The sequence below is a fragment of the Malus domestica genome, chromosome 12, assembly GCF_042453785.1.
Source record: "Malus domestica chromosome 12, GDT2T_hap1".
Taxonomy (NCBI): Eukaryota; Viridiplantae; Streptophyta; class Magnoliopsida; order Rosales; family Rosaceae; genus Malus; species Malus domestica.
The window spans coordinates 5,603,885-5,621,329 of record NC_091672.1 but is presented as its reverse complement, the minus strand read 5'-3'; the positions used below and the strand labels follow the sequence as shown (position 1 = coordinate 5,621,329).

Genomic DNA, 17,445 nt, shown 5'->3' with positions numbered 1-17,445 from the left:
CATCTGATTCAGATACTATTAGATTATGACATATGAGATTAGGCCATGCCGGTGAGAAAGCTTTACAAGGGCTTGTGAAACAAGGTCTTCTAAAAGGTGCCACGACTTGTAAGCTTGATTTCTACGAGCATTGTGTCTTGGGGAAGTAAACTAGAGTGAAGTTTGGTACTGCTGTACATCAGACGAATGGCATTCTTGATTATGTGCATTCGGATGTTTGGGGTCCTACAAAGACTCCCTCTTTGAGTGGTAGACATTGGTTCGTGACCTTTGTTGATGATTATTCAAGAAGGTCTTGGGTCTACACTATGAAGCACAAGAGTGAGGTATTAAGCATTTTCTTGGGTTGGAAGAAAATGGTTGAGAACCAGACTGGGAGAAAGATTAAGATTTTGAGATCGGATAATGGTGGTGAATACACATCCGACCCTTTCTTAAAAGTTTGCAAAGAAGAAGGGATTATAAGACATTTCAGTGTCAAGGGAACTCCACAACAAAATGGAGTTGCAGAAAGATTGAATCGAACCTTGCTTGAAAATGTTAGATGCATGTTGTCTCAGTCGGGTTTGAGCAAGTCGTTTTGGGCAGAAGCAGTTACTTATGCATGTCACATCATTAACTAATTACCCTCAACTGCTATTCAGGGTAAGACACCAATGGAGGTATGGACTGGAAAAGTTTCTTCTGATTATGACTATATCCGTATTTTTGGTTCATCTGTTTATTTTCATGTGACTGAAAATAAACTTAATCCTAGAGCCAAAAAGCCTATCTTTCTTGGTTTTAGTAGTGGTGTCAAAGGTTACAGATTGTGGTGCCCAGAGATGAAAAAACTTGTAATCAGCAGAGATGTGACATTTGATGAAGAAAGTATGTACAAAGACTCTGAGAAGAATGTGAAAGATGTCCAACATGTGGAGCTTGATAAAGTTGCCTCTGGTACTTCAAATCCTATTTCCGCTGATGTCGAAGCCACTACAAGTGAAGAAGTTGGAGACCATGAGGATGTTGAAGAATTTGAACTTGAAGATTCTATTCAAGTTGAAGAACAAGTTTCACATCAAGAGTCTATTGCCAAGAACAGAGGAAAGAGGCAAATTACCAAGCCAGCTCGGTATAGTGACTATGTTTCTTTTGCTCTTCCTATTATCACTGATGAGATTCCATCCAATTTTGAGGAAGCTATTGAGAGTGAAGAAAATGAGAGGTGGTGCAATGCCATGGGTGAAAAGATGAATTCTCTCTTGAAGAACAAGACTTGGGAGTTAGCTAAATTGCCTAAGGGCAAGAAAGCTATCGGTTGCAAATGGGTGTATGCCAAGAAGGAAGATGCTGATGAGAAAAGTAATGTGAGATTCAAAGCAAGATTAGTTGCTAAAGGGTATGCACAAAAGGAGGGCATTGACTACAATGAAATCTTTTCTCCGGTTGTGAAGCACTTCTCAATTCGCATTATGTTAGCTCTTATTGAACAGTATGATCTTGAGCTTGTGCAACTTGATGTGAAGACAGCTTTCCTACATGGTGCTTTGAATGAAGAGATTTATATGTGTCAATCAGATGGGTATATAGTGAAAGGGAAGGAGAATTTGTTTTGCAAATTGAAGAAATCACTTTATGGTTTGAAGTAATCTCCAAGGCAATGGTATTTGAGGTTTGATAAATTTATGAGAGGCCAAAATTATTCTAGAAGTCAATATGATCATTGTGTGTACTTCAAGAAGTTGCAAATGGGTCTTTCATTTATTTGTTGATATATGTTGATGATATGTTGATTGCCTCAAAGAATGTTGAAGAGATTGAGAAATTGAAGAAACAAATGAAGAACGAGTTCGAGATGAAGGATCTTGGTGAAGTAAAGAAGATCCCTGGCATGGAGATCACTAGAGATAGAAAGAAGGGTTTGGTCAGTTTGAATCAAAGACAATACCTTGAGAAGTTGATCCAAAAGTTTGGAGTTCATGATTCAACCAAACCGGTTAGTACCCCTTTGGCTCTTCATTTTAAATTGAGTTCTCTACAATGTCCTAAAACTGATAAAGAGAAGCTGCAAATGAAAAATATACCATATGCAAATTTGGTTGGTAGTTTGATGTATGCAATGGTATGCTCTAGACCGGATATTGCTCATGCAGTTGGCATGGTGAGTCGATATATGCATAATCCAGGTAAAGAGCATTGGCAAGTAGCTAAGTGGATATTGAGATATCTCCATGGTACTCGAGATGTTGGTTTATGCTTTGAAAAGGATGACTCTGGTATTGGTCATTTTGCAGTTGGTTATGTTGATACAGATTATGCAAGTGATATGGATGGAAGGAAGTCTACTACAGACTATGTGTTTACTATGGCTAAAGGATCAGTTAGTTGGAGGTCCATTTTGCAGTCGTCTGTTGCCTTGTCTACTACAGAGGTTGAATATATGGCAGTTGCTGAAGCTATAAAGAAGGCCATTTGGATACATGGGCTGATTAGAGATTTGGGGGTTGATCAGAAGCAGGTGGAGGTACATTGTGATAGTCAGAATGCCATTTATTTGGCTAAGTATCAGGTTCATCATGCGAAGACCAAGCACATAAATGTGCGTTATCACTTTGTTCATGAAATTGTTGGTGAAGGGGAAATCATTATCCAGAAGATTCCAACTAAAGACAACCCCGCTGATATGTTGACTAAGGTTGTTGGTGTAGCCAAGTTTGTTCACTGTTTGAATTTGGCTCACATTATGCTTATATAAAGAAGGCGTTGAGCAGTAGGAGTTTTTTTTGGAGCATTTGACTCGGCATGAGTTGTTCTCTTGCTAGTGTTTGGGAGTGATTTTTTGAATCAATTGTGTTGGTTGGTTTATCATGGCGTTTTCGGAACTTGGCCAAGGTGGAGATTGTTGAATTGTGGCCAAGTGGCCAACTCAACATCACCTTTTAGCTATTAAACAAAGCAAAAGAAAAAAGGGCCAAATTATTATATATCTTTTGGCTAATAAAAAAATAAAAAGTGGGGAGACATTATAATTATGTTTCTTATTGTTTTGTGGAATTTTAAAAGGCTAGCCTCGGATGGAGCATTATTCTTTGGTGATAAGAATAGTTGTTGGTTCTTGTGTGGATGGATGTTCGGTTTTGAAAAGAGAGTGAAAAACCCATTCTGAGTGCAGAGAGAAGAGAGCAGAGAGCAGCAGAGCAACAGAGAAAGGGTGCCGTAGCTCCTCAGAGAAAAAAAGTGCTCATCTCTTTGGTTAGTAATTATCCACCAAAGTAGTTGTTGTAATAGCTTTAAGCTACATGTATAGAGAGGAAATTATTCATTATATTTTCTACTCTATTTGTTTCTTTGGTATGTGAGAGCTATTGAGTGTATTGGGTTATTTGGGTTGTGAGATTGCCAACACTTTGTAAACTCCCATTTGGTTAATAGTGGATTATTGGGTGAGCTCCTACTGCTCCGAGGATGTACTCCAGTTACACTGACTGTTGAGGAACCTCGTTAAATCTTGGTGTCTTTTATATTTTGTTCTTGCATTTTCATTTGATAAATTTCCTGTGGGTTACCTTGAGTTGGTTCCATAAGGTTTGGTGCTATCCTAGCACAACACAAACAAGCAACGATCGAGTACGTAGACAAAATTAGAACATACCAAGTGAAGTGGGAGTGGGAGTGGAAGAATTAAGAAAGCAGATAGATAGTTAGTAGTTAAATTGAATGAAATGTTTTGCTACCACTTTTTCCGATAGCCACCACTTCCATCCTCTCGAGCCTAAAGTTCTTGTCGGACAGCTTAACGGTGGTGGCCATCTCCACATTTGCCATACGTCTTCATATGGCAAATATTGTTGCAACTCTGTCAAAAAACTAAAGAGGCAACTTTTTTTTCGCAAGATAGATAAAACTCTCATGTCATCCATTGAGAATGAGATTCAAACTTAGGTGGAAAAAGAGCGAGTTTATTATTCTAGCCAACAAACTTAACGAAGGTATGCAAATGAGCACTTATTAAGATCCAAGACTTACATGGCCACAATAAAAAAACACAAATTTCCACATTTTCTAAAGGTCCAAAACTTAAGCCTCAAGAAACAAATTCGAACGATCAAAATCAATAGCTTCTTAGTAAGCAAAAAAATTTCAGTGTTGAGCACGAAGTCCTCTGTTTAGATTGACCAAACGAGTCGAAGTATCCATCTGAGACCCCCTCGCAGATGAACTCCTCCCTGATCCTTGATACCTTGTGTTCTGACCCGTCCCTCGATACTGCCCAGTCCCCGTTCGGTCCCTGGAATAACCACTTCCTCCGCCAGTTTGGCCATATCCCAATGTTCTATATCCTGAACGCCCGGAGGAGCCACCACCCTGCCTTCCTTGAGCGAAAGAAAAGTTCTCTTGCCACCTTCCACTCAGAGCAGGTGTCCCGGTACCATAGTCCTGGCTGTCTCTACGCCTCATAGGCAGGTCTACTGCACCGCCGCCTATCTTCAACTCTGTTGCCCTTTCGTTACTTTCTGCAAGGATAGACAACTTCTCAGTCAATTGGAAAGCCAGAGCTTGCAGTCTAGTGTGCTCGATGTCATTGAACACAATGCAGCGCGTGGGCTGATCCCAACTCGCGCGCAAATCATCATGGATCATCATCTTGCTGACAATGCAATGCGCATGTGCCTCTGAGAGATCGAACATCTTCGCGAGCTGTTCCAAGCTTAGAGTCTTGTATGACCGCGAGTAGGTCAAAAGGTAGGTCCTCAGAGCCTCCTCCTTGATCTTAGCCTTGAGCATCTCGATAATGCTTTCACGTTTCCTGAGGAGCTTCCAGACATGAAGGGAGTTGACAACATTGAAGGCCTTTTGGAAGTCGCCTTTGCTGAGGGCTCTTGTAGCTGCCACTACATGATCCCTGACATTTTCTGGGGGTCCTGTGAACGTTTGCTTCTCATTCATTTCGAGCAACCTCCTGAATGTCTTGCTTATCACTCTGCGCTTTGTATCATGGGCGTTAGCTGCCATATTAGGCACTTCCAGCAGCATGGCACATACCAAATGCACCGCCTCCAGGAGCTCCGGGTTTATGTGCATATGGTAAGGCATCTGCCTCCTCCTCTCCAGCCTTTCCTGAAATTTTGTAACATAATTCATGTTATTCCTCTATTTGGTACAAGTCAGATATCGTGGAAATTTCATGCAGTTGTTAAAAAAGCAATTTGACAACACATGATCTCCAGTTAGTTCTACAAAAACCAAATTATCTGGTTGTGGCCTATTCCGCTTAGAATCTGCTTGTTGAGTTTTGATTACACATCTATACGAACAATCAGCACGCATAATGATTCAGATCATACACAAAGTAATATGATACATGATAGATTATATAAACAATAACAAAAAGAAAAGCACTGGTACCTGCTCTGGAGTTTTCTCATGATATCTACTTTGGGAGACACCTTGGGCTAGCAACTCTTTTACTCTTCCACCCGAATACAGTTCAGAAAGGCAGCTATGTCCTTCGGGGATCAATCCAATCCGAAATGCACACAAACCAAGTTGTGCCATGGCCCTATTAAACAGAATCTGTGTTGAAATGTCCATTTGTTGAATACTTTCTTGCAGGTGACTCATTAGCAGCAAGTCCCGCGCAATAGAAAACTCATCTAGGAGAGCATGATGGTAAATGTCACAAAGCATTGCGCGGGCTTTAGTCCGATCATCGCCATACTTGTATATCAAGGAAACCAAAAGATCCATCAAGGCCCTACTACTCTCAGTAAAAGTTGGTTTCCGAGGAACGAGCTCAGGAGTTTCAACAAATGCAGGTGGGCCGTGAGTTTCCTCTGCTGCTTTAGCCCCCTGCTGGCCTTCACTGCCAGCATCAGCGTCATCCTGTGTCTGCTCAGCCAATTTTCTCATGGCATCATAAACTTCTTGCGGTTTATAATACACAAGTTCAACCCGCCTTAGCGCTACCTTTGCAGCAGCTTTAAAATTCCCAACTTTTTCCAAGTACTCTTGAACATTTTGAGCAAGAATAAAAAACATATGCTCGTCTCTAAGTCTTTCAATGTACTCACGCGTGTGAGGGTCAATGCATTGCAAGCTCTTGAAAAACTCAGTATCAATCCTTTCTACGAAAGCCACTAAGTTTCCCCACACTCTGATCGTGCCATCATAATCCGATCCTTTCTGGGATTCATTCTCATCAGGCTCAACCATGTCATCCACCGAAATATTTGGATACTGCACAAGAATATCAAGTATAACAAGCATGTTTTGCACACACTTCTTCCACACATTTATAGGCATGTGCCCGCTGAGTCCTGGGTTGACATCAAACTGAGCAGACACAAGGCTGAAAAGAATCTCGAGCTTCTGCGCAGGCGTCTTAGCAACTTTTGTCAAGAACGTCAGCTGCTCCACCTGCTCAAACCTCCCTGTCCCCTTCCTTCCCCGCACAGCCACAACCTCCTTGAATTTCTTGTTGATCATATCCCACGAGATTTCGCTAGGATCTCTCATGAATTGCTTGTCCATGAGCTTATCCTTCTTGCTCAATTTCTTCTCCCAACCATTCTCGTTATTACCATCCTCCTCCCCTTCACTACCCGAAATTGGAATTTCAGTTGGATCAATTTCAGAATCTGTTTCTTCCTCCTCTTCGTCCGGCGATTCTTCTCCCCCTTCCTCCTCGCTCTGCTCGGGATTCTCCCTATACTTTTTAATCAACTCCTCGTACTGCTTATTGTTCTTCTTCAGCCTCTGCTTCATCGCGTTCAACGCCTTGGCATTGCTACTGCTCATCTTCTTCTTAGCATCCTTGTTTGCCAGCGCTTGGGCCAAAAAATCCTCGAACAACACAAGCGCTTTGATGTAAGGAGAAGGCACCTTTTCAGACTCGGTCACGCGCATCACCTTCTCAAGCTGTTTATTGATCTTGTCAAAACAGTCCTGCAAGCTCACCCAATCATTTATGTTCTTTGCATTCTTTATCTTGTCAACCGTGGCATTCATCTCATCAAAGCGTTTGTCTCTCACGGATCTAACAACACGCTTATGTCCATCAGAATCATCGCTATCACTATCGTTAATGTCCTTAAGGTATTTGTTATCGGTTTGCTTGGTGGCAGGATCACCGCCTGCAACTTCAGCCTCCGAATCGTAATCACTATCATCCTCCGAATCGCTTCCAGTCTAAAACAACACATGAAAAATTAATTTAAACAAAAAATTCAAGAAACTAATTAGCACATTATCATATGCTTCTAAGATTTCATCAAAATGTAGAATCCAGGAATTATGAACAAAAAAAATACCGGATTCCAGAATTTCGATGCCATTCTGTCTCGGGAGAAGATCACAACACAAGAATCTGTTTGGTTTACGCCGAAACGGGTTGAAAAATCACCCTCCTGTTCATTACAAGCAACCAATTCATGAGAATCCAAAATAATGAATCTAAAATTTTCGAAACCTTATAACACGTTGCATGCATGAATCCGAAATACGTAACATTAACAAAACCCGTGAACAGAATAAACAGAGTGCAGGGTTTCGATATATGATTCGCGAAAACAAGGAACAAATTAAATCACATGCATATAAACAGAGAGAGAGAATTGGAATCTGTCTTACAGTGGAGGAAGAGAGATTGAGATTCGGTAGCAGATGAGAAGTTGGATAGAGTGAAATGGTTTTGTTTTTTTATTTTTTTAACCGCTTAGAGAGAGAAAATGGTGGCGAGGAGGGTTGAAATTAACGGTAGAATGTGGAAGATGCAGAGGATTCGCAGTTTTTGGTTGAATTGGCTTTTTATATATAACGCACTTTGATCGGAGTGTTTTTTTTTTGTTTCTTTTGTTTTTTTCGAATAATTGACAGCTTTTTTTTTTGCACCTTGGTAAGAATTGGTAAGAAAGTTTATTACTTGGGTTGCAAGTTTGTTCTCTTTTTATTTATGACTTCTCATATGCCTTTGTCGTGCTCACGAAAGCATTCTTAATTTTCTCTATTTAATTTTTTTTGTTATCTATTTTTCACTAATTTCCGATCAAGAAGAGGAAGAATTGTTTAACCAATCTGAAGGAATGTTCAATCTCCATATAGCCCAAAATGAGAAGGAAGAAGATGAGGAGCGAAGAAGGAGAGATGACGAAGCAAGAATGGCCAGAGACTCACATTCTCGTCGAGTCATCCAAGTTGTGGCTCATATATGCAGGCCCACCCGTTCCAAAAACCTTGATAGAAGCAGGCAACAACGAGGTGAGGAGCTATTGGACGATTATTTTGTCCATAATAGTGCATTTCCTGATACGTACTTCAGACATCGTTTTAGAATGGAACGACATTTGTTCAACAAAATCATGATTGCTGTTTGCAACCACGATTCTTACTTTGCGCAAAAGAAGGATGCTTGTGGTGCTATGGGTCTCCTTCTCGAGCAAAAAATTACTGCTGCGTTGCGGATGCTTGCGTATGGAGCAGCTGCAGACCAAGTGGATGAGATAGCGAGGATGGGAAAATCAACCATTCTTGAGTCCCTGATAAGGTTTTGCAGAGCAATCGAATTTATCTACACTGCAGAGTACCTCCGGAAACCTACTCACATGGACTTGGAAAGGCTTTTGAAGAAGGCCGAGATGCGAGGTTTTCCTGGGATGATTGGGAGCATTGATTGTATGCATTAGACGTGGAAAACTGTCCAAGTGCATGGCAAGGCACTTATGGAGACAGAAAATGAGCAAAAAGTATCATTTTGGAGGCAGTGGCATCTTTTGATACATGGATTTGGCATGCCTTTTTCGGGGTTCCGGGAGCTCAAAATGACCTCAACTTCCTTGCCCAATCCCCAGTGTTCAATGATGTCTTGCAAGGAAAGGCACTAAAAGTCACGTATGAAATCAACGGACGTATATACGACGGGCCATACTACCTAGCTGACGGCATTTATCCAAGGTGGTCAACATTTGTCAAAACAGTGCCACATCCGCGAAGTGCAAAGGAAAAACACTTTGCAAGATGTCAAGAGGGGTGCAGGAAGGATGTGGAGTGTTGTGTCGGTATCCTCCAAGCTTGCTGGGCGATCATCAGGAGTGCTGCCAGATTGTTTGATGTAGAGTCGCTTCAATCCATCATGATGACATGCATCATTCTTCACAACATGATTGTGGAAGATGAGTATGATTATGAAGCCATTGATGAATATGAGCCAGACACGATGAACAATTCAAGAACACGTATATATTGTGCTCATGACGCCACCGATGAGTCCATGCAACATGAGCCATTAGAAAGGGATGAACGTTACAATGAAAGGGTCATTCAACGATATACTGCATTTCAAAGGCCAGACATGCACAATGCCAGGCAAAATGACTTGATAGAGCACTAGTGGGCATTGAAACAAGCTGAAGATAATTAAGTTCATTTGGTGTGTTTTTATTATTTGGTATGTTTATGTAATTTTATTTGGTGTGTTTTATTTTAGTTCATTTAGTGAGGTTTTTATTATTTGGTGTGTTTATGTAATTTTATTTGGTACGTTTTATTTGGTGTTCATTTCGTGAGTTTTTTATTTGGTGTGTTTATGTCATTTGAATAAAGATTCTCTTATAGTATAAATATATTACCATATTAAATAAATTTACTCTCACTTTAAATAAAGTACTAAATTCAATAAATTGGAAACAACATAAAATACTCAATTAAATAAATAATAAATTACAACCCAAGATGATTGGAAAACAATGGGCTCCGATTACAAAAAATACTCTATTCATCATCACTTAACCAATTTGTGCTGCTAGGACCATCTCCTCTTGCTCTCGCTTCTCTTGCACGCCTCCTACGCACCATATCCTCTTTCTCTGACTTCCAAAAATATTTAGAATTTGGAGACTTCCTTTCTAAAGGCGTGTTCATAATCTCACGATCTCGTTGAGCCATTCTTTCTTCTCTAACCAGTTCCCTTTCCTGACTAAGTAGCTCTCTTTCTCTCTGATTAGCTCTCTTTCTCTCTCCACACCTGCAACTTTTACCTCCTCTCTAGCCTTATTAGCCTCAAATTTCGCCATTTCCCGCGCCAAAGTCAATTCACTATGGCGAGTAAGTTCTTCCATGTACTTTGCATAATCATGCTTGGAAGCACTTCCTTTTCTCTTTGAAGCCTTCTTACCTTGAGGCCTAATTGGATAACGGGTCGAACCCGACGCTTGTTCAGGGATGGGCGTTTCAGGCACTTCTTCTGCATCTTCATGCGAGCCATTATCAAGTGTAGAGTATAGCGGGGTGCTGTTCATGACAATTTCTGGACCGACAGGCACAACTCTGAATTTAGGACAATCTTTGACAATATTCCAACATTCCCACTGGTTGAATGATTTATTTTTGCTTTTGGTTTTGGCACCATACCAAGCTTGTACTTGAATTAGCTACACAATGGGGGAGAAGAAATAATTATAATCAAAGTTGGTAACAAATAAATAATACAAACAAATAAATATAATTAAAGTAGGTAACAAATAAATAATACAAACAAAAAATTATAATCAAAGCATGTAACAAATAAATAATACAAACAAATAATTATAATTAAAGTAGGTAACAAATAAATAATACAAACAAATAATTATAATTAAAGTAGGAAACAAATAAATAATACAAACAAAAAATTATAATCAAAGTATGTAACAAATAAATAATACAAACAAATAATTATAATTAAAGTATGTAACAAATAAATAATACAAACAAATAATTACAACGTAAATTTGGTTATAGTACAAACAAATAAATAATATATTGTTACCTGATCCGTGTAATTTTCCCCACTTCGAAGATTACTACTAGCTTGTGCCAAGGCGTCTCTCCAAATACTAAATGATTGGCTAAGTAATTTCCAACGATTAGACATCGATTCTTTGGTTCTACTCCCACCCATTTTTTTCAAGATAATTGGTATGAATAAGACTCTACATTTCTCGCAACTGCATTTCATTACCTGTACGCGAACTATGAGTAACTTCAACTCAGCTAGTACATAATGCAACATCTTCAAGAAGCGTTCAATTCGTACCTGCATCAATAGTCATTTTGTTAAAAAAAATTGGACTGAAACTTTGAGAGAAAGATAGGAATGTGATTGAAAGTAGTTGAGAAAATATGAAATTGTGGAGTAAAGTAGATGATAATGAGAAGGTATTTATAGAAAAGTAGAAACATTTTTTTTTTAAATTTTCAGATATTTTTTTTGGATTTTTTACAATTTTTAAATTTTTTTTATTCAAATAATTAATATCTGTCGTTGGATTTTAAAAAAATTGAATTCCAACACTCCAGATTGTGCCACATGTCACAACGGTAACTTTTCTTAATTTTAAAACTATTTTTTTATTTATAAAGTATATTAATATCGACCGTTGATCTCAGATCGAATGGTTGATATTAAATAAGATTTATTTTTATTTTTTTTTACCGTTGAGATCCAACGGTCCAAATTAAAGAGCCGTTGAGATCGAAGGGATTGTGGGAAGCCACGTGGCTTCCAACGGTAACTTTTCTGTCTGAAAAGTCGTCTGGCTTTTCTGAAAAATGGTCGGGTGACGCGCCCCCACATGCGAGTGGGGTGCACGTGCTTGACAGAAAAAATAAAAAAAAGGGTCAGACGCCGGGGCTGGCGTCAGCCTGGCATCACACCCACTTAGGCTCTAGGGCTGTCAGCTCTTCACAGGCCCGAAGCTCGGGCCTCACCTTCGCTCGAGCTCCTTCAACGCTGGAGCAAGTTCACAGGGCCTCAGGCCCTTTCCTTTCCCCTGTCCCCCGAGCAATGTCCATGGGTGGACTTGCTCTGAAGTGTGAAGATGAGAGTAGAGAAGAGAGAGTGCGAAGAGAAAGAGACTTAAACATTTCAATATGTGGTGGTGGTGCAAGTTGAGGACTCAAAAGCTTGGGTAACGTGAAAGAACAGAGGTGAGGTGGACATTTTGATGGTTTTAAAATTGAAAACCATGGACTGTGATGGTTTTAATCATGAAAACCACCCACTATGTGAAAGAAGGTTGACGGGTGATGTGAAAGAAGGCAGACGGTTTGATGGTTTTAAGCCACCCATTATGGGCTTTTTATATTTTTAAAATTTTGGGATATATATATTGTGTGTGTGTGTGTGTGTATATATATAAATCTTATATAAATTATAAATTATTTAGATAATATTTTGTTTTTTTTTTCCTAGGCAAGCATATCATATATGTACATAAAACATTCACATATGTATGTTCTTCTATAAGAAATAACATATTAGTCAATAATTATTTACATTTGATATAGTAAATTTAATTAATTCATACAATATATAAGAAATTAACCTAAATCCGCCTCGGCCGCCTAGAACCCGCCTAGCCACCTAGGCGCTAGGCGCTAGCCTGCCGCCCGACTAGCGCCTAGCGTTTTTTAGAACCTTGCTTGCATGTCATCAAAGTATGTCCCTCATTTTCAAAAGCTAAAAAGCCCCACGTTTTTACTCACGCATTTTACTCCAACTTCTCTTTCATATTATAGTTTTTCATTTTAGATTTTTTACAAAGTAATGTTACATAAACTAACTTTTTAGACTAAATTTGTATTCATGCGATGTGTCATCAATTTTTATAAACACGTTAATCAACAATTAAGTAATAATTCAAGCATTAACAACTACATCATATGATTTATAAAATATAGTTTAAATAGATAGTCTTTTTAACGTTACCCTTTTTCATTAACAATCACATCATATGATTTACAAATTATAATTTAAATAGATGATCTCCCTGATATTACTCTTTTTTATATTTACGTACACATAATATATGAGCTCCATCTAATAATACTTAGTCCATGACAATCCGCCGAACAAATAGAACATTGGAGATTTGTAGTTAATGTGAATTAGAAATATCCACAAACAACTTGCCTAACCTAGGATTGCAACTAATGTATTGATATCCAACTTTTTTAGGGTTGTTTTTTTTTTTCTCACTATCTTCAAGTGGTGGTAATACTCATCGGTTTAGAAGTAATAAATAGGGTGGTCAGTAAAAATACTTTTTTTTTTACAAGAATTTGATATCCAACTTTTTTTATTTATAATTATTTTCTTTTTTAAAAAGGAATCAACCAGTGGTTTCGCAATAGCAGTCCACCTTTTCGAGGATCAAGAAGACTCACAGAAGCATTTCAGCCTCCTCCTGATCACCATCGTGTAATTCACTAGCAGCATGAATCGAATCTAAGACATGCTGTGTGGAAACGGGCCTGAAATTCGTCCTCGATCACTGGCCATCCCATGGTGATATTTTTTGTTTAATTGATACTAGCATTTGCCTATACATTTGTGTGTATGAACACATTTTTTTAGAAAATGAGAAAGAGAGAGAGAACATGGGGAGAGTGAGGGGCTTTTGTTTTTTGTTATTTTTTTTTGTTTTAATTTTAAATATTAGAGATATTTTAATATCATCTGTAGATGAAGTTTCAATTAAAAATAATAAAATTTAGACCTGTAAAATTATATTATTGCCTATTATTTCTTTTGTATAATAGAAGATTAAGTTACACTTTCACTATTTTTTTATTAACAAAAAGGAATTCATTAATTAACAGAGATTCGATACATGTTGGGGAATCTCAAACGTGGGGCCACACTTTCTCATATTTCCAATCACTTCTTCCGTTGAAAAGTAAATTTCGGAACTGGAGAATAAAAAAAAAAAAAAAAAAAAAAATCAATTTCCGAATTATTCACCAAAAGAGAAATCTTTTAATATTCCTTTTTCTTTTCATAGATCCGATTTATTTTCCACCAAAAAAGAAGAATAAAAATACATAAATACCTCTTATTTTGCTGTTTATGATATAAAAAGTCAGCTCTCTCTTCTCTGTCTCTGAAGCGAAATCGAAAACATGCAGATTTTCGTGAAAACCCTAACCGGGAAGACCATCACTCTCGAGGTTGAGAGCAGCGACACCATCGACAATGTCAAGGCCAAGATCCAGGTACTTTCTCTCTCTAATTTCTGTTTTCTTCTTGTTTATTTATTCGCTCCGTAATTTAGGGTTCCGATTTCTGGTTGATTGGGGTTTTTTATTTATTACGATTTTGTGAATTGCTTCAATTAGTATTTTGTATCAGTATTTGTGATTGTATACGTATATATGTGTGTTATTCTATGTTGGAACAATTTGTAGCTAGGGTTAGTGTTTCTGATTTCAGCTATTGATGCACTCGGTTTTTGGGGGTTAAAAGTTATTGCTCTTGCCTCTGTTTTTCTAGTTTTATCCTTCTTGGAAGGGAAAGGGACAATCGAATTTCACCATGCCGGCCCTTTTGAGAAATAACTGTGTGAACTAATTTGTGCGGCAGACTGGCAATCAATTCCACCCAGTGGGTTGAGGAGTTCTTATATATTTGTGCTTCGTCTTTCCCCTTTCAGTTTTCCATCATGAGGCTTCTTTTTGTTGCTTTTGTTTTAATTTCGTCTCTCAGAGAAATTTAAGCCGAATTGTTGCCTTTGTGAGTTTGTTTATGAAAAAGACGATATTTTTATCTACCAAAGAACAAGTTTTCATCATGACAACATTGGCAATTTTTAGACTATTAATTATTTGTTTTCACGGAATTGTGGAAAAAACATTAGTGTCATAGAGAGATCAGTGTCAATTTTGAAGGCGAATAACATGTTAGAGTCATGATGTTTCTGTCCTTAATATTTTTCCTTTGTGCGCATTAAAGAGAGTTCCATTTGTTGTTATGGGATTGCATGGTAACTTGTATATGTTTGTTTTCAGGATAAGGAAGGCATCCCTCCTGATCAACAGAGATTGATTTTTGCCGGTAAGCAATTGGAAGATGGTCGAACTCTTGCAGATTATAACATCCAGAAGGAGTCAACGCTTCACCTTGTCTTGAGGCTGAGAGGAGGAACCATGATTAAGGTGAAGACTCTTACTGGGAAAGAAATTGAGATTGATATTGAACCAACTGATACCATTGACCGGATCAAGGAAAGGGTTGAGGAGAAAGAGGGAATTCCTCCAGTGCAACAAAGGTATATTTTATTTTTGTTATAAAATTCAATGTAATTAAAGTAATATGTTATTTTAATTCAAATCACTTCTGATTGATTATTTATATCTGCATCAGTTCAGTAGTATCATATGTTAATCATTTGAATTCTTTGTTTCTCATAAATATAATAACATTTTGGTTTTCATTCTTGTCGAATTTCTACTGTATGATGGATAAAAAATTGATGTACTGAATTATTCTATCTATGTGCTCTTGCTCTCATATTGGGCAGCGAGTAATGACTGTTCTAGCCTCCTTTTTGTCCTGTAATAATGCTGGAAGTTGTGCTTGTTCACTGTTTACTTTGAAATGCTCTCATTCATGTTTTTGGCGTTCCACAGCACTTACATTTGATCATCTGGTGAGATTGTTCAGATTGACAGGATGCCCATGTTACAGTTGACTTTTGTTTCTATTCCTGTTTGGGATATTTTAGCTGCTGCTGCTGCCAATTTGTGTTTTGACAACAGATAATACCCCATGATTATTATTCTGTATATATACGTCTGAAAATTTCAAAAGAAAATTTGGATTTGAAATTGAAATTGCATTGCTTTCCTATTATGAAGTCTTGTATCGCTCTTAGCTAATGGGAATAATCTTCTTAAGCAGTATCCGTCGCATTATTGCGTTAGTTAACAGTTCTGTTCATTGCTCTCCCGTTGACATTGTTTCAGCACAGGTTGAGTGGTGTACTTACTAAACATTTCAGGAAATGTTTTTCATGTTAACACGTTTTTTTGATACTTTGGTCGTTTTCAAGTTCTTAATTTCTTTCACATTGAGTACTGGCCAATTTTTTTCAGTGGCCAGTGTCTGTCAGTTGTAGTTCCACTTATTTGCTTCAAAGACCTAATTAATTTTATAAATTTTTGTAGGCTTATCTATGCTGGCAAGCAGCTCGGGGACGACAAGACAGCTAAAGAGTACAACATTGAGGGGGGCTCTGTCCTTCATCTTGTGCTTGCACTACGAGGTGGTAGTCAATAAATAGTAGTTTTTGGATCCGGCAAACTCTTTTGTTCAGGCCTTATCGAGTCTTGATGCCTTACTAAAAATTTGAGTTGCATGTTATTTGTTGATAAATTCAAATACATGGCAGAAAGCCTGTTCTAAGCTGGTTATTGTGGACATAAGTATTTCTGTTACTCGCATACATTTGCCTCTCTCTCTCTCTCTCTCTCGCTCTCTGAAACTCACACATGGTATCGTATCATTGGCACGGGATGCCATGGTGGTGATGCACCTGTGCCATGGAAAGCCAGCTCGTTTGTAAGGGCCCTTGTTTCTGTTTGATGGTTCTACAAAGACATATCCAAAGATTTCGTGAGGAATGTGATGTGATGTGAGGCTTCTCAAAGGCTCTTAAGCGGGTCTGCATGGAAAATTTTAGGAAGCGAAATGAACTGATAAAATTGTGGCTTCTGAGACGAGAGATTGGTTTAATCAATGGTGCACTATCTGGCCTGTCTCAGAGATTGGTTTAATCAACGGTGCACTATCTGGCCATTCTTAACGATTCTCAGTTTAGGATTTAGGGTTAAGATTTTATTCACAGATTTGAACCTTGTGCCCAAATGATAAACGCACGAGAAAATGTTGAGAATAATGTTGATGTAGGAAATGCAAAACGGCTACTTTCAATACTCTCCAGCAAGTTCTTTTTGCCAAAGAAAGAGCGAAAGAAGGCACATGCAATGTCTCTTCTCTTATCAAGGTGGGATTCATTCTTAACGGTTGGAGACTCCTAACCGTTTTTTTTTCTTTAATTAGTAAGATGAGTTATCTTGGTTTTGCAACAAGGATCATTTCAAACCTGGCTTTTCATGAGTATTGAACTCATACACTAGATCAGTGCTCTCAATATTTCTCCCGTGAGTATGAAGCCCCCCTCCCCACTCCCCCCCCCCCAAAAAAAAAGAAGACGCCCAAAAGAGCGCGAATAGTTTATTGCAAGTATCACCCCACAACCCTGATCACACCCTCAAGAATACGAGGCAATAACAGAGCGCCCTACGTGTATTATTGATTACTCTTCATTTTTCTTTATTCTTTTGTTTGTTGCTTGAAGGGTGAGGGTTTTATTCTTTAGTTTTTAATACATTTGATGTTAGGGAAGTAGGCTAAACCTCACAATGAGCTAGCCATATTAATTTGGTTCAAATTTACGTTTAACGAAAATCAAACCTGAGACCTCTCAGGTATAAATAAAAAGAAATACCACTAGACCGTAATACGCAGTGGCTAGGATGAGGGCGCTTTTAAAACCTTTGAAAAGTAAACCTCAAGCAACTCTACCTTTAGGACATCAGAGGCTGAGATTTGCAGAATTGTGGGAAGTATTAACAATTATAAGAAGCAAG

General features: G+C 38.3%; 3 protein-coding genes across 3 annotated transcripts; 2 read left to right on the top strand and 1 right to left on the bottom strand.

The window, feature by feature from the left end:
• Positions 1-3,920: 3,920 nt before the first annotated feature.
• Positions 3,921-7,767, bottom strand: LOC103449652 (eukaryotic translation initiation factor 3 subunit C-like). The gene is made up of 4 exons (XM_029090759.2): positions 7,612-7,767; positions 7,293-7,388; positions 5,389-7,170; positions 3,921-5,100 (listed from the first exon to the last, which is right to left on the bottom strand). The coding sequence occupies exons 2-4, from the start codon at positions 7,314-7,316 to the stop codon at positions 4,123-4,125; spliced, it is 2,784 nt and encodes a 927-aa protein (XP_028946592.1). The 5' UTR covers positions 7,317-7,388; positions 7,612-7,767; the 3' UTR covers positions 3,921-4,122.
• A 296-nt stretch (positions 7,768-8,063) lies between these two features.
• Positions 8,064-8,663, top strand: LOC139189786 (uncharacterized). The gene has a single exon (XM_070809010.1). It carries the CDS (start codon positions 8,064-8,066, stop codon positions 8,661-8,663), a length of 600 nt encoding a protein of 199 aa, XP_070665111.1.
• A 5,046-nt stretch (positions 8,664-13,709) lies between these two features.
• Positions 13,710-16,238, top strand: LOC103449616 (ubiquitin-NEDD8-like protein RUB2). Its single transcript, XM_008388950.4, has 3 exons — positions 13,710-14,010; positions 14,803-15,062; positions 15,961-16,238. The coding sequence occupies exons 1-3, from the start codon at positions 13,918-13,920 to the stop codon at positions 16,070-16,072; spliced, it is 465 nt and encodes a 154-aa protein (XP_008387172.2). The 5' UTR covers positions 13,710-13,917; the 3' UTR covers positions 16,073-16,238.
• Positions 16,239-17,445: the final 1,207 nt, after the last annotated feature.

What these genes read in the sequence shown, in the direction of transcription:
- LOC103449652 (XM_029090759.2), bottom strand. Translation starts at nt 7,316, where the DNA reads ATGGCATCGAAATTCTGGAATCCG. An exon ending in CATCGAAATTCTGGAATCCG is followed by an intron (nt 7,171 to 7,292) that starts GTATTTTTTTTG and finishes GTGTTGTTTTAG; the next exon opens with ACTGGAAGCGATTCGGAGGA. An exon ending in ATGAGAAAACTCCAGAGCAG is followed by an intron (nt 5,101 to 5,388) that starts GTACCAGTGCTT and finishes ACAAAATTTCAG; the next exon opens with GAAAGGCTGGAGAGGAGGAG.
- LOC139189786 (XM_070809010.1), top strand. Translation starts at nt 8,064, where the DNA reads ATGTTCAATCTCCATATAGCCCAAAATGAGAAGGAAGAAGATGAGGAG.
- LOC103449616 (XM_008388950.4), top strand. Translation starts at nt 13,918, where the DNA reads ATGCAGATTTTCGTGAAAACCCTAACCGGGAAGACCATCACTCTCGAG. An exon ending in ATGTCAAGGCCAAGATCCAG is followed by an intron (nt 14,011 to 14,802) that starts GTACTTTCTCTC and finishes GTTTGTTTTCAG; the next exon opens with GATAAGGAAGGCATCCCTCC. An exon ending in ATTCCTCCAGTGCAACAAAG is followed by an intron (nt 15,063 to 15,960) that starts GTATATTTTATT and finishes AAATTTTTGTAG; the next exon opens with GCTTATCTATGCTGGCAAGC.